The following is a 15,889-nucleotide window of genomic DNA, read 5'->3' as shown; positions in this document are numbered from 1 at the left end:
TAGGTTTCATCTTCAGGATACAAGGCTGTTTCAACATTCTTAAGACCACAAACACAATTAAATACATCAACTGATGTAAAAACAAAATCACATGATTATATCATTAGGCACGGAAAAAGTTTTTGATAAAATCTAGCATCTCTTCTTGATAAAAACCCTCGAACATCTAGGTATAGCTGGAACATACCTCAAAGTAGTAAGTGCCATCTACAAGAAACCCACAACCGGCATACTGCTAAACAGAAAGAAATTGGAACCATTTCCCCTGAAAACCTGAACAAGACAAGGTTGCCCACTCTCACCACTCCTTTCAACATGGTTTTGGAAGTCCTAGCTACAGCAATCAGAAAAGAGAAGGAGATCAAGGATATCCAAATAGTAAAAGAGAAAGTCAAGGTATCCCTCTTTGTAGATGACATGATTCTATACCTTGAAAACCCATAAGAATCTGTCAAAAACCTCCTTGCACTGAAAAAGGACTTTGGTAAAGTCTCAGGGTATAAAATCAAGGTGCAAAAGACAATTGCATTTCTATACATCAACAATAAACAAACAGAAACCAAAATAAAAAGCACAATCCCATTCACAATAGCTACACACACAAAAAAAGAAATATCTTGGCATCTTCCTAACCAGAGAGGGGGAAGACCTTTACAATGAAAACTATAAAACACTGCTCAAAGAAATAAAAGATGACACAAACAAATGAACAAATGTTCCATGCTCAGGGATTGGAAGAATCAACATTGTTAAGAAGTCCATCCTACCCAAGGCAATCTACAGATTTAACGCAATACCCATTTAATTACCAGCAGCAATCTTCTCAGAACTGGAAACGACAATACAGGAATTCATATGGAAACATAAGTGACCACGAATTGCAAAAACAATCCTCAACAACAACAAAAAAAGCAGGAGGTATCACATCCCATAATTTAAACTCTTGTATTATAAAGCTACGATAATCAAGGCAGCCTGGTACTGGTACAAGAACAGGCCTATAGACCAATGAAACAGGATAGAGATTTCAGAAGCAAAATCTCAATTTTTCAACCAACTCATCTTCGACAAAGCTCCACCACCAATTACTGGGGAGAGGAGAACCTATTCAGTAAATCATACTGGGAAAACTGGCTGACCATATGCAGATTAAGACAAGATCCCTGCCTATCACCATACACAAAAATTAACTCTAAATGGAGCAAAGACCTAAATGTAAAATCTCAGACTATAAGAGCCTTAGAAAATGCACATGACACCCTTATGGAAATTGGAATCAGCAACCATTTTCTGATCAAAATCCCAAGTGCCCACCCATAAGAGATAAGATAGACAAGTGGGACCCCATCAAATTGACAAGCTTCTGCAAAGCCAAAGAAGCCATCAAGAAAGTGGGGAGGCAGCCCACAGACTGGGAAAAAATTTTTGCCAACTGTATATCTGACAAAGGCCTAACATCTAGGATCTCTAAGGAACTCAAACACACCGAAAAGAAAAAAAACAAATAACCTGATTATGAAGTGGGTAAAAGATATGAATAGGTAGTTCTCAAAAGAAGACATATGAGCATCCAACAGATACATGAAAAAATGCTCAGCCTCATTAGTCATCAGAGAAATGGAAATTAAAACTACACTGAGAACCACCTAACTCCATTCAGGATAGCTTTCATCAATAACTCAAAAAACAACAAATGCTAAAGAGGATGCGGAAAAGGGAATACTTCTACACTGTTGGTGGTAGTGTAAACTAGTACAGCCTCTGTGGAAAACAGTGCGGCGATACCTAAAAGATCTAAAAATCGAGGTTCCATATAACTCCGCAATCACCCTACTGGGAATATAACCAAAAAACTCAAATCACTCTATAAAAAGATATCTGCACACATTATGTTTATTGCAGTATTGTTCACAGTAGCAAAAATATAGAACCAACCATGCTGCGCATCAAAAGAGAACTGGATAAAAAAATGTGGTACATTTACACGATGGAATATTATGCAGTCATAATGAAGAACAGAATCATGAAATTCACAGCAACCTGGATGGACTTCGAGTCTATAATACTGAGAGATGTATCACAGAAACAAAGAACTGAGTATCATATGTTCTCACTCATAAGTGGACCTTGAATAATTATTGTAATACTAGAAGAAAAGGATTGGCAGTAGCAGGAAACTGCCTGGAGTGGGGCAGGGAAGCAGGGTTGGCAGTTGTGGGAATCTGCCTGGGGAAGGAGGGGCATACCTCATCAACAAAGGTAACTGCATAATGAACATTTGTATACCCAACCCTAAATTATACCTCACATCTTTAAAATTAAAAAAAAAAATTTTTTTTAAAGAGATAATGATTTTTAGGATTTATAAGGATTATTAGACAGTCAAGTTAATCCCTACTCTTCTAATTATCTGTTTTACAATGAGGAAGCAGATATTTAGAGGGGAATTAGCTTGCTCAAGATTCTACAGCAACCATATTTAGATGAATTTTTCTAACTTCTTAGATATTATCACTACTACTTTATCAAATGCTCTGCTCCAGTCCTCTAGGGAATTATTGAAATAAAAAACAAAAGAGTGAGAACAACTGGACTGCATCCTATTAGGACTGAATTCAGAGTTCAGTGACATGAGAGTCCTGAGCCTGTGCCAGGGGAGTATATCACTAGAAAATCCAGAGGTAGTCAATGATGGTTAAAGTGGCATCAAACCCTGTAGTGTCCTATTAGGTATATTAGTCAGGGTTCTTCAGAGAAATAGAACCAATAGGATATATACATACACACACCCCCAGCACATGTGCACAAATGCGTGCACACACACAGGGAGACAGAGAGAGAGAGAGAGAGAGAAAGAGAGAGAGAGAGAGAGAAATGGAGAAATAGATTTATTATGAGGAATTGACTCTCACAATTGTGGAGGTTACTGAGAAGTCCTATGATCTGCCATCTACAATATGGAGACCCAGGAAAACTGGTGATGTAATTCCAATTCAAGTCCTAAAGCCTGTGAACCAGGAGAGCCGATAGTGTAAATATCAGTTAGGGGAAGAGAAAATCAACATCTCAACTCAAGAAGGCAGGCATAAGGCAAAAGGAGGAGGAGGGGACAAATTTGCCTTTCCTTCACCTTTTTGTTCTATTCAGGACCTCAATAAATTGGATGGTGGCCATCTGCACTGGGGAGTGTGATCTACTTTACTGAGTCCACTGATTCAAATGTTAATCTGATCTGGAAACATCCTCACAGACACACACAGATATAATGTTTAATTTGGGTACCCTGTGGTGCAGTCAAGTTGACACATAAAAATGATTGCAACACTAAGTCTGACACAATTTTTAACTGACTTCTTTGAGAAAAAAAAAAATCATGTTGTGGGGGCAAGTGGATTAGTTTCTCCAGGCTTTCTTGAGAAGAGTTGCTTGCATCCTGACAAAGACAGAGAGAGTGAACTGGTACCCAGGTATACCTTTTGATATACACCCCTTGCATTCAGCAGGTTCTAAGCACTGAAACTCAGGACAAACTGCATTGAATTTCTAACTTGCTCTCCCTGGTTGTTGGAGCAGGTTAAGGGATCTTGAGACAAACTATGTTTCTGTTAGAAAAAAATATGGGCAAGAACTGGAGAAATGTAGGGTTAGATGGGATTAAATGGTAAAATACAGAAACAAGCACTATTGAATTATTTGGCCTTCTGCAACAGGCACAGATTTTTATTTTCTTGCTTGTGATAGAGTCAGTCAATGTACATGAGACAGAGGAAGAGTCCTATGTTGCCTTTTGGTTTGTAGAGTACAGTGTTGGGCAGGGCAAAAAAATACCACCAGGTATAACAATTTTGGTTACAGGGGACAGTGTGCTCTGAGTAAAGGTCTGGAGAAAGCTAATTTTCCCTGAGAATGGGTGTTCTGATGTAGGAGAATAAATCAGACCACACATGGCCTAAGAGACATCTTATAGCCAGAACTGCACTCTCAGGGGCAGGCAAGTGAATTCCTTTTCAAGTAACAGATAAGTGTCTTAGCATCGTGAACCATGATGACAGAAGCAAGAAATAAAGCTATATATATATATAAAGCTATATATATACGTATATAAAGTTCCAGATTCTTCATGAATGCTCTTAATAAGTTTGGAGACTACTATTTCAAGGCAATAGCCACACTTACTAACATAATCCAGATCCAAAGATCCGGTGCATAACATAAGCACTCACATAACGGGGCTGCTTAAGCAAATATCTCTCTAGACTCTGACAGAAGAAATTGTCTATGAATCAACTCTGAATACTCTCACAATAGCTTAATATATAAGGTCAAGGTCATTATCAAGAAATCTTTAAATAGGGCATTTATATCAGTTCTAGGAGATTAGGCCTAGAGCTGGAGCTGCCATTTTGGAACTGTGAATAAAAGCTACTTTGAAGGACAAGTACTTCAAACTGCAGAGACTTTGGTACTGATGTCTTTGAACAATCCAAATAACATTTGCAATATCTATATTCAGGCTTGTAATTGATATAAAAACAAACAAACCTCAAACTTATTTATTTATGCATTTATTTATGCATTTATTTTTGAGTCAGAGTCTCACTCCGTCTCTCAGGCGGGAGTGCAGTGGCACACTCACGGCCACCCCAGTGTCGACCTGCCGGGCTCCAGCAATCCTTCTGCCTCAGCCTTCCGAGTCGCCAAAGTACGGGCACGCGCTTCCATGCCCGGCTAATTTTTTTATTTATTGTATAGACGAGATCTTACCAAGTTGCCCGGGCTGGTCTCGAATCAGCAGGCTCACTCGCCTCGGCCTCCCAACGTGCTGGGATTGCAGGCTGAGCCACTGAACCCGACCTCCAAACCTCTTTATTTAAACCACTATTCTCATAGTTGTTAAAGATGATGTGACACGCATATTTATTATGGGAGTATATTTCTGAGGTGAAGCTACTAGCAAGGAAAATAATCAGAAAATTATGGAAAAATATGAACAAGTTCAGTGCTAAGTCAGTTAACCAAGCACTGGGACAATCTTAAAATGCATAGGAGCAAAAAGATGAAGCAATAGAAACAGTCTTGGCAGAGATAAGTCATAGCATGACTAACATACAATTCATGTGTTAAAGACCTTTTGCTATGGTCTCCTTCTGTATGTCTCCGTGTGCCTCTCTGGGTCAGGGACATATTACTTATTTTTTTAAAGCAGGATTTATTAAGAGGACAGAAAAGCTCCCACAGTGGGAGGGGACCTGAAGGAGTTGCCCAGGGACATATAATTAAAAACAGCAAATTGCAATGGGTAGGTAGGCTAATAGATGAATATGTGTAAGAGATATAGCACAGTAATTAAGATACATTTTCTTTTAGGTGCGCTTGTCAAAAAGTGTTAGAAAAACAATATGACAGTACTGATAATTTTTTTAAACTCTTGAAATAATTTAAGTAATTGTGAATGTTTGTGATCAGGAGCTGATTATTATTTTCAAATAAGTATGTTAGCTCTTTTGCAAAAACAAAGCTGAAATCAGTGGAAAATCAAGAGAAATTTTTGGAAGAAGGTAACACAAGGATTTGATGCCAATGTAAATAGAAAACCAATATGGAATAGGCTGAATACATTTATTATCATCTAACGTGTTCAAAACATATGCTATAATCTGTAAAGGAGACTAAAGAAATGCATGCACGGCTGTTGCAGGTGATTTTGAAGTCCCAAACAGCCCTGAGTTTAGGATGTGGAATGACTGCTTGGAGTGACATTTTGAGAAGCAATTTTTACTGACCTGATCCTAGCAGTGCTTTTATTGGTATGAAAAAGTAGATATGATATGGACCTCTGATTTATAAGCTGTGTGTTTTTTTAACCCTTTCTGTGACAGTCATCTAAAAGCATTAGACGTACCAAATATATTGCACTGTTGTCAAATTCATAACTTTTAAAAAATTGCAGTGTTTCTCTCTTCCTCGGGGACTTGCACAGTGTCTTCTGCATAGCAGGCACTTAATGCTTTGGGAGAGTAATAAACATTAAAGACTTGTAAGAGTTGGAGGGTGGCACTTAATGCTTTGGGAGAATAATAAACATTAAAGACTTGTAAGAGTTGGAGGGTGGGAGGAACTGAGGGCAGATGAATTACTTAATGGATACCATGTACATTATTTGGTGGTTATACTGGAAGCTCAGAAGTCACCACTAGGCAATATATCCATGTAATAAAACTGTACTTGAACCCCTTAAATTTATATGAATTAAAAACTATATTTGGAGAATTGAATTTTCAATGCTGTTGTTTGTCCCCTATTATGGCAGTAGCTTTAATTCATCACTTTTTGCATTCTCTGCCGGCTTTTAGAATATCCAATGAGCTGTGATAAAAAAACATTTATTAACAGGTAATGGAGGGTTACTACTTTTTGGTATTCATTTCATTTCCTCTTGATAAAAGGTCTCATTGAAATATTCACCCCACATTTATGCATACCTGTATCTTTGGGGGAAGTACATTCAACCTCCAGGTCTTTAAAAAAAGCCCTGGTTCAATTAATTGAGTCAACACATCTCAAATTTCTGGCCACAGTGATTCACTATAGTGCAGATTTATGATCCAAATCAGGCCAAGGAAATTTGAGAAGATATTTTCTAGAGGATTATAAAGGAGAATAGATTATGTAAATATGCAGGTTCTGCAACTTCTAAAGAAATTCCTAACTCCAAAAAGGAAGGTATAGTACATGGAGGTGGGCAGAGCTGAGAACTAGACAAATTAAGCCTCCATGGTGATGCTGTGAACCTATATATTCTAGATAAAGTGCCAATTTGGTTTGATGCTATGTGAGTAACCAGAAACATCCTAAGAGATACAGAGGCTCAAACAAATCCAAAGGGTGCATTGAAAAAACTGAATAACTTTTTTATTAATCTCGACTCAGTTTTTTTCCCCACCTCTTCTCCTAAATATTCTTTTCTTGTTTCATTCAGAGCCATTTCCCAAGTAAGTTGTGTTCAGCAAGTATTCATTTTGTATTCAAACAATTTCCTCAACTTGAAGGGTCCTTTGTCATCTTTCCTTTATTACTCGACAAATCTCTCTTCTTTTTTTCAATTCCTGTGTTGCCTCTAGGCTTCATTGTTGCATCATCAATGGTATACAAAAACTTAGTGTTGCATCTATCATAGCACATACTTTTGGTTAGTATATTATTTATTTATGTATCTGCTTTTCTTGGGGTTTTCTTGAGACTATAATTTACTTTATAATCCCTAAATTCAACTGAGTCTCTAGTTAGCAAATTATGAATAAAAGAATAAATGAATGAACTTTAGTTCTTAATCCTTGAGAAGTGAGATGTCAGATTATCACAAATTGCTTCATAATTAGAAAGTAGCATTTACTTTCAACTGATAAAATTTAACTTATTTTCCCTCAATAAATCCACTTATGATATATATTTTTTCTTTTATAAGACACAGCACTTTTCCAGCAACACATTATAGTATAAACACACTAAGAAAAAAAGTGGTAGACTTCTCAAAGAAGTTTAATTTTTTTTAAAAGTGCCAGTATTTTGTCTACATGCATGAGCATCTCAAGATTATAATGGCTTTTTTACTTCAGGAAGGTTATGATGTATAAACATTTTACAAATCTGATCTCAAAAAACAATGATTTGGATAATCTGTGCTTTAATGCAAAAATGAAACATTGATTTATTTAATTTCTCATACAATATGCTTATTAAACATTTCGGTGTCAATACTTTTTAAAATTGTAACATTGAACCTTGTAATGGAGCTAACACCAGTTCTATTCATGGGAGTATATTTTGGACTTTTTGAACAACTTTGAGTAAAATGAATGTTGCTGTCTTTAAATTGAGTTGGAGCAAAGACAAACATCAGCTCATTTTTCCAATGAATTAAATATTTAGTGATGCAATTTTTATTACATTATCTTAGTGCTATTGTCATAATGTTAGATATTTTTGCTTCTGCTTGCTACTAAAGCTCAATATATCATCACTGAACATTAGTAATTTTCAGTTAATTTAGATTTAAATATTGAATTTTTAATTTGGGATCCATGAAAAATCCTGAAAAATAAAGGTGAGCATATGGCATCCTTTTCCTATCCCTCAACCATACATTCCCAATCTGATATGACTTATCATGACATCTGTGTTGGCAAGTATAGATTTTTAAAATAACGTTTTAGAAATAAAAAATAATTTCCTGTGCATCCAACAGGGAATTAAAAATCATCGAAGTTCTGAGGGAGAATGTGCTTTGATTATTTTTCCCAGTTGTTTCTTCTTTTTATTATAAAGTGGCAATTGGTACCATCATTAGAAATATACATTTATATATAAAGATTTGCATTCAAAGCTCTTTATTTTTGCTTACCTATGACTAAAGACCACAAATTAAATAAAAACTCTATATAATATATCCTTATTTCAGAAGCATATGTATATATACACATATATATTCATAGAACAATCCACTTTTAAATGTAATTCTGACTTAAAAAATGTTATTTACAATTTTATGACAGAGAAATAACCTCAGCCTTTCATGATATTAAAATGAGCAGGAAATTGTTATGCTTGATTGTGTCTCACCCTGTGCAGATGAAATTAAGCAACATCATGGAAAACCTTCTCAAGAGCAAGGTCTTGTAAACTAAGTCACGAAGGTGAAATAGTAGCTATTTCTGGGTCTATGTTTAATTTTTTCTTTTAAGTGGTTGATGTAGTCATGCTTCTTCACCAAGAAATCAGTGGTCTCAAATTAGAACTTTCAGCTTTTTCAATATATAAAAATTAAGTCTTTCTTCATTCTTTAGTTGTCTTAACACTTCCATCACTCATTACTGGCGCACCACAGAATCCACATATCTCGATATAATACCTATCTATGGTGTTGCTATTTTCTTAAACAGAAGAATTCTTTCAAATAAGCTTTCTGAATTAAAATGAGGCTCATAAAACATCACATTACATGACACAGGTGTCTCTTTATTATGCCAACCCATAATGGCTAAAAATGTACTATGAATTTCATATGTAAAAATTCAAAGCCAAAACCCATGATTATCAAGAACAGGATGGTTTGCTGCCCTCCTGTTTTTTTTTTTTTTGTTTTGGGGGGTTTTTTTGAAGAACAAAATTTTCTGAATTGGCAAATGTAAATTCTACATCATTTTTCTCTATATTTCAAACTTCTAACTTAAAAAAATCAAGTAAGGTGTACTGACCAGAAAGAAATTTTGTGAGATTGTTGTCATTCTTAAGCTCATTCACTTTGAAACTTATTACAATGAGAACTCTTAGAATAAACAAGACTTAATTTATAGTTAATTACAAAGTTTTACTAAAAGCCATATTTTTCCTTGGAAAATCTCAATGCATTAAAAAAAAAAAAAAGCTCATTTCATTTGATTTAAAGGAGAATATGTGATGGAAGAATTGAAGACCCAGAAATTAGAACAATGAAAACCAAAGTAAAGAATTATTATACTTGGCAAAAATCTGAAAAACAAAATATTTAAACTGGCTCATATTTTTGGAAGAGATTGGATAACTATATATTTATATTTGGTAATATTTTTCAAAACCTAGACAGTGAATACTGACTTTTTCTATTAAAGATTTTATGTACTTAAAAAGTAAGCAGCAGTTAAGCAAATACTCACCCTGTGCTCTAAGCTATAATTTTTGTCAAGTTTATGTGTAAAAGAAACGAGGTTTAAAATTCATTCTCTGAAACAAATGGGAAATAAGACAAAGCTAATTTCCAAAACATTTTACTGCAGTGAACATTTACTTAACATGATATGAAGAAAAACAATATACAAATTGGGTGGTTAGAATTCTCCTTAACTGCTATCAGGAAGGAGAAAAATGTAAATCTGAATGATAAACGCAGAACAGTCACTGAAAATCATGAGAGAAATTTTGTTGGTAATTAATAGTTTTGTCATGTTTTTATAGTTAATTGACCTATATATAGCTTGCAATGAAATCATCATTGTAATTGATGATTGTGAATTCCATCAACTATATTACTTATAAAACCCTCAATTGTGTTACTGATGAGTATATGTGCATGTGTAATTACCACAAAACCTCATGTCATTTCATGCTAAAAGAGTCTGTGACCCATTGTATTGAAGTTTAACTTTTATTTTTTCAAAGAAAATAAGGCTTTGTGCTTGGGATTTGTTTGGTCCTGGAAGTGACAGGTATATTTATAACCAAGTTGAATCAAGAGTGACAAGGAGAAATACAGCCAGATTTCTAATTTTTTACAAGGGTGTTCTTTTTCTAGAAGAGCAACATTCCTTTTTTCAAAAAAATCTACATGTTTTTATTTGCCACTTTCCAAATATTTTGATGAAACAAATATCTCTCACAAATGCGTGGTTCAGAATCTTTGCCCAGATGCGTAACATTGACTCTTCCCAACTCTTTAGGCAAATTCTTCATTTCATTTTTCTCTAACCTCCTGATATCATAAACAGGATACTTGGTGAAGGACACAAACCACTATTGAAGAATAATGATTGTGTAGAGTGAGGGAAACTATGCTGACCTTGAAATACAGCAATCAATGGCAAGGTTTGAGGGAGGGCTTAGAGCTTCTGCAAAGTGTATATATTTTAGGGAGTCATATTTGGAACAATACATGCTGGAGAGTTGAGATATAGGAGAAGTTACATGCTACGTCTTCTCATTGATAATATCCATAAATCTGCATAAATTTTTAACATTCTGTTTTATTTTGTTTTAATTTGGATGTCTCTACACCATTCCTGATTTGTAGGACTAAGTAGATCTATTTATTCCAATGCAATTGTATAACATTTATTTCTTCCCTGCTTTTTTTCTAATACTTTGGTATTTCTAACTATGCATTTGCCCGCTCTTACAGTTTTTTTCCCCCACTACTTTAAGCCACTCACATAATCCTGTCTGTTGGAGCCATAGCTGTTAATTCCATATTGTTTCTTAATGCCCTGTAAAATTTATTGTATTACAAGTACCCCTCTGTGTTCTAGGAAGCAGACTTATTGTCAACTGGACTTATAACTGAGGATATATAGCAACATACAAGCCGCAGTCTTCATAAGATAGTAAGTTAGGAATTTCACAGCCATGCCTCCCAATTTCTTGGCAGATTGGAAAAAACATTATATACATAAAACTCTGGTAAGGTACAAAGGCAAATACAATTTGTTATTACCAATTTCCTAGGACTTATTTCCTTATGTAAAACCTCTCTTCCTTCTTACCTGTTGCAAGATATCGTACAGCACTTGGGGGGGGGGGAAGGCACCTATACTCTCAAAGGTGTCCACAAAGCAAAAAATCAGTTCAAACGGTAAGACCAAGTAACTTATATCTCACTGCCTGGATATGACAATGACAAAGAATTCCCAAAGATCACTTCAGCATTAGAATAATATTTCTTTTTCTAAATGACAAAAAAAAAAGAAATTCTGGAATAATACCTTTGATAAAACTATGATATTCTCATAGGAGAATTTGAAACTTTTTATGAAGGAATTAAATCCGTGAATTCCAAAACTTTCCTTCTGCACAAAATAATCTTAAGTAACAGTTTCAGAAATAATTTTTAAACTTTTCTTGATGTTAAATGATTCCTGGACATATACTTTATAGGCATTAGAAGAGTCTACAATTTATACATGTTCATTTCATGGTAAAAAAAAAAAAAAATCCCGCAAATTGGATACAATTATGTATCAATTTCAGATGCCCAAAGAAAATACAAAATCAAACAAAACCACATGTCACATTACCCAGAGTTTAAGCTATTTAGGATACAACATCAATTTGTGAGTTCAATTTTCCAAAGCCCTTTCCTTCAAGGCAGTAACTTTATTTCAGCTTTACTAACAAATTCATGACAATTAGCCCTCTATTAATAACAACATAGTTTAATTTAATGTTTGTGGAGTCCTCATTTATTGTTTCCTTTGCTTTTAGGTGTGCTAATCTTTGTGCATGTGAATTTTCTACCACATTGCAACAGGCAAGCTTTGGTTCAATTTTCTTGTCCTACACAAAGGAAGATTTTGAGAGCAGAATCTTAGCAACTAGGTCCTGCGTTGCCATTTTATTTTCTCTCCTCGGGTAGATTTACTGGAAGGAAATGGGTAAAGGGGAGGGAAGAGAAAGGGAAGGGATGACAGAGGGAAGAAGGGAAGAGTTCTCAGCTATGTTGAATCTTGATTCACGACTTTTCCTCCATTCATGGTTGGTGTTCCAGAACTTTTCCTCGAACGCCCTTGTTTTTCTCCAATTTCATGTAGTGATGGTTCTCTGTACATACACACTGAAAAGAAAAATCATAACAATTACTTATGATAAAAGACATCAGTTTGGCTTCAGTAAACTTTTCAAATTTTATTTTACAATATTCATCACTCTCATCGCTAGCTCTTCTCCCTATTCAAAGAGTTTTAATTTGATAATCTATTCAGTGGATGTACATGGTTCTCTTCCAGTTCTATCAGTCACAACCTTTTAAACCTTTTTGAACTGCAGACATGTGAGTTGTTTCTGTTTGCTTATAGATAAGGGTTGAATCTTTACAGTCTCTTAGCCTATATAACCGGATTTTCATCCAGAGTTAAGGAGACACTGAATGTATAGTATTTAAAGGTAGAAATAGCTATTTTTGCTTTTTGATCCTCAGTCTGAAACCTAGTTTGGGTAGGGAAAAAATATTTATTTACATGTTCCTCATCTTTAGGCTACCACAACAAATATGACATTGTTGTGTTAAACTGAAATATTTATTGCCAATTTTCAGGGCAGCCTGAAAAAGAAAAAAGATGAAACAATTTCCCTGATTACCCCAGATTTCCTTCACATAATGTAAGCAAGCAACACAATTCATGACTTTTGAGTTATTTATCAACAGGGAACATGATTATGCAACCATAAGATTTCAGTTCATATCTGTATAAACAGTTTCTTTTCCATTATTTTGACTGGCTCTAAAGTTCAGTCATCTGTGAACCATTATGGCTAATGCTAGATTATGGCTTAGAAAGAACAATGTTTTTCAAGTCATAGTTATTCTTATAAGATATGATCTATGAGCATATAGAATACATTGATTCAGCTTCATTATGCTGTTGTGAGATAGACAAATATAACTGTATTAGAGCATATATTTCACTTAAATATCAGAAACTACTCTTATCCTTGATTTAAGAACAGTCAAGAATTTCCACCTATTGAATCATCATTTCACTGGTTTAATAGTTTGCATGTTATTTCCAACATCAAATAGTTTCCCCCCTTGGGCTTTGAGTAGTTACCAGTTTGGGAGCCACAGTGGCTGGGTCCACATCCTGGCTCAGCCACTTACAAGCTTTTTCAAATTGGACACATTTTCATAACTAAAAAAGGGCATGTTTATGAGGATTAAATGTCTTGCATATAGCAAGCACTCACAAATATTTAAGAAAATTAGATGCTTATCTCTTTGTAAACATTTTGGATAACAGATTTCAGAGAATATAGTGATTGACTGTTTTGACTGAAGGTATTCTAAATCCAAACTAGACTAAGTGAGAGATAAGCGTACAAATAAGTTTCTCCAGAGACTAGTTCAGTGATGAGAAGACAGATTTCTTCCAACATACTTGTAACAAAACTTCTTAAAATATTAATGTGCATTTGAATCATTAGGGATGTTGTTATAATGCAGATTATGATTCAGAAGATCTGTAGTGGGCTTGATAGTCTGCACTTATAATAACCTCTCACATGATGTTGATCAAACCCAGACCATACTTTGAGAAGTACAAAATATATGTGTAAAATATGTCTGTTAAGTATCTTATCCAAAATTATCACACACATGCATTTTTAAATGATATTTTAAAATATTGCAATTACTGTACTAAATAGCTCTTACAGCATCCCGAAAGAGCTAAACACCTTTGGCAGAAGTAGCAGAATATACAGAGGAAACCAGCTCAGAGAGTTGATCCTACAATTTTTAAATGACACCAGTACAGGTAATCCAAGTTTCTTTTTTTAAAAACACAAACAAAAAAAGATCCTTACAGAAGATCTTGTTGGAATCTTGAAGTTCCTCAAAACTAATGGCTCTTACCTGTATTTCTTTTACAAAGAAAGAGTCAAAATCTCCAAAAACAAAGCATTTTTATTTGTGCAAAATATAGCCATTCTTGTATAAGTGCTTAACACACAGGGTAACAAGAAATAATGAAGTGATTCAACTGGAAAGCTATTCATATGATGCTATAAAGCAGGTTTTCCCAATTCTGTCACCAAATCATCTAGAATAAATGAGAAAACCCATATATTTCCAGGCCCACCACTGATTGCTAATTTGAATCTCAATAGATGATAAAAATCTTTTTAAAAAAATAAAGAATAGATTTTGACCTGCAAATATCTTAAACTTCATTTTGGAGATCCTTGAAGAATGCTACTATCAAATTTTCATTTTAAAATATTTTTTAAAATTTTCAGTTTCTTAGAGTTGCAATTTCTCGATTTATTTTTCAGTTTTCTTATGCCATATATTCTACTCAAAATATTCATGTCTTCCTTCCTTCCTTCCTTCCTTCCTTTCCTATTTCACCCTTACATGTAAAATATTTTAGCCATGACAATACATAATGTTACCATGATTACTGCTGCAAATAACTTTTCCAATAATTTACCCCTGCTGCCCATCATGGTCATGAGTCCCAAGAGTTTTCCAAATTACACCTGAAAATACGTAGTGTTTCAAAGACTAACACTAACCAGTACCATAGCAAGATACGCAATTTGCTTTTCTTCTAGGATAACTCAGTTACTGACTTCCAAATATTGCCATTAAGTGGAATAATAACATTCATGGTTTTGAAAAATGACTTCATCTTAGTTGGAAGAAGAAGAGTAATAAGTGGGTTTCCCAGTTCACTGATAAAAAACTGCCCTACTCTACAGTAAACCAAACGGTACTTGAATTTTTATATTCTTATTTACAAAAATAACTTGATATTTACAGAAAGCAAACTAAGCTTAATCTAGAAATTGTATGCAAAAACAACAAAAAAAAACAAAAAAACACACAATTGAGGAAAATCTTGGCCAAACCAGTAGATTAATTGCTTAGACTTTAATTTTCATTGTTATTTATGGACTACAATTCAATATTATATCTAATTTAAGAAGCTAATAAATCAAGGAGTATAAATCAATGGGCACCATGCTGCCCATTGAAAGTGGATGGATAAAAAAAAAATTGTGGTACATATACATGATAGAATATTACACAGTCATAAAGAAGAACAAAATTATGGACTTTGCAGCAGCTTGGATGAATTTAGAGTCTATAATACTCAGTTATCTATCACAGAAACAAAGAGCTGAGTATCATATCTTCTTACTCATAAGCAGACCCTGACATTTATCATAATACTGTAAGAAAGAGATCGGCAGTAGTGAGAATCTGCCAAGGGAGGAAGGCCACATAACATTTACAAGATTACCTTGTCTCAAACCAGGCAAAGTGGGAATCAAAAGCAGGCCCAAACTTTATCTGTATAATGACCACTTATGCACCTAATCCTGAATTGTACCCTACATAAATAAAAACTTAAAATATGTTATATATCCAAATGTAATCCAAATCACCATGATGTATACAGCAGCCACAATGATAATCCCTTAAATAAATCTATCATTTCAAAATATTTAAAGCTATTTTAAATTGATGAATTTGATAATTATAATAACACAGTGAATAGAGTAGGTAAGGAATTATCCTTTCCATTTTTTTAATATAAAAAAAACTAAGCAATTTCCCTAAAATCAAATGGTGAGTAGTGGC

General features: G+C 34.3%; 1 protein-coding gene across 1 annotated transcript in view; it reads right to left on the bottom strand.

Moving 5' to 3' along the window:
- Positions 1–7,521: 7,521 nt before the first annotated feature.
- Positions 7,522–15,889, bottom strand: part of FGF12 (fibroblast growth factor 12) — a 233,010-nt gene continuing 224,642 nt past the window's right edge. The window contains exon 5 of the mRNA XM_008070123.2: positions 7,522–12,358. Coding sequence (XP_008068314.2) covers positions 12,240–12,358 — 119 coding nt within the window. The 3' untranslated portion in view covers positions 7,522–12,239. The remainder of the gene's footprint in view (positions 12,359–15,889) is intronic.

Source organism: Carlito syrichta, unplaced genomic scaffold (genome assembly GCF_000164805.1).
Source record: "Carlito syrichta isolate Samal-C Ts95f unplaced genomic scaffold, Tarsius_syrichta-2.0.1 Scaffold313018, whole genome shotgun sequence".
Lineage (NCBI taxonomy): Eukaryota > Metazoa > Chordata > Mammalia > Primates > Tarsiidae > Carlito > Carlito syrichta.
Note: the sequence above shows the minus strand (reverse complement) of the source record. Positions and strands in the feature narration are given on the sequence as shown.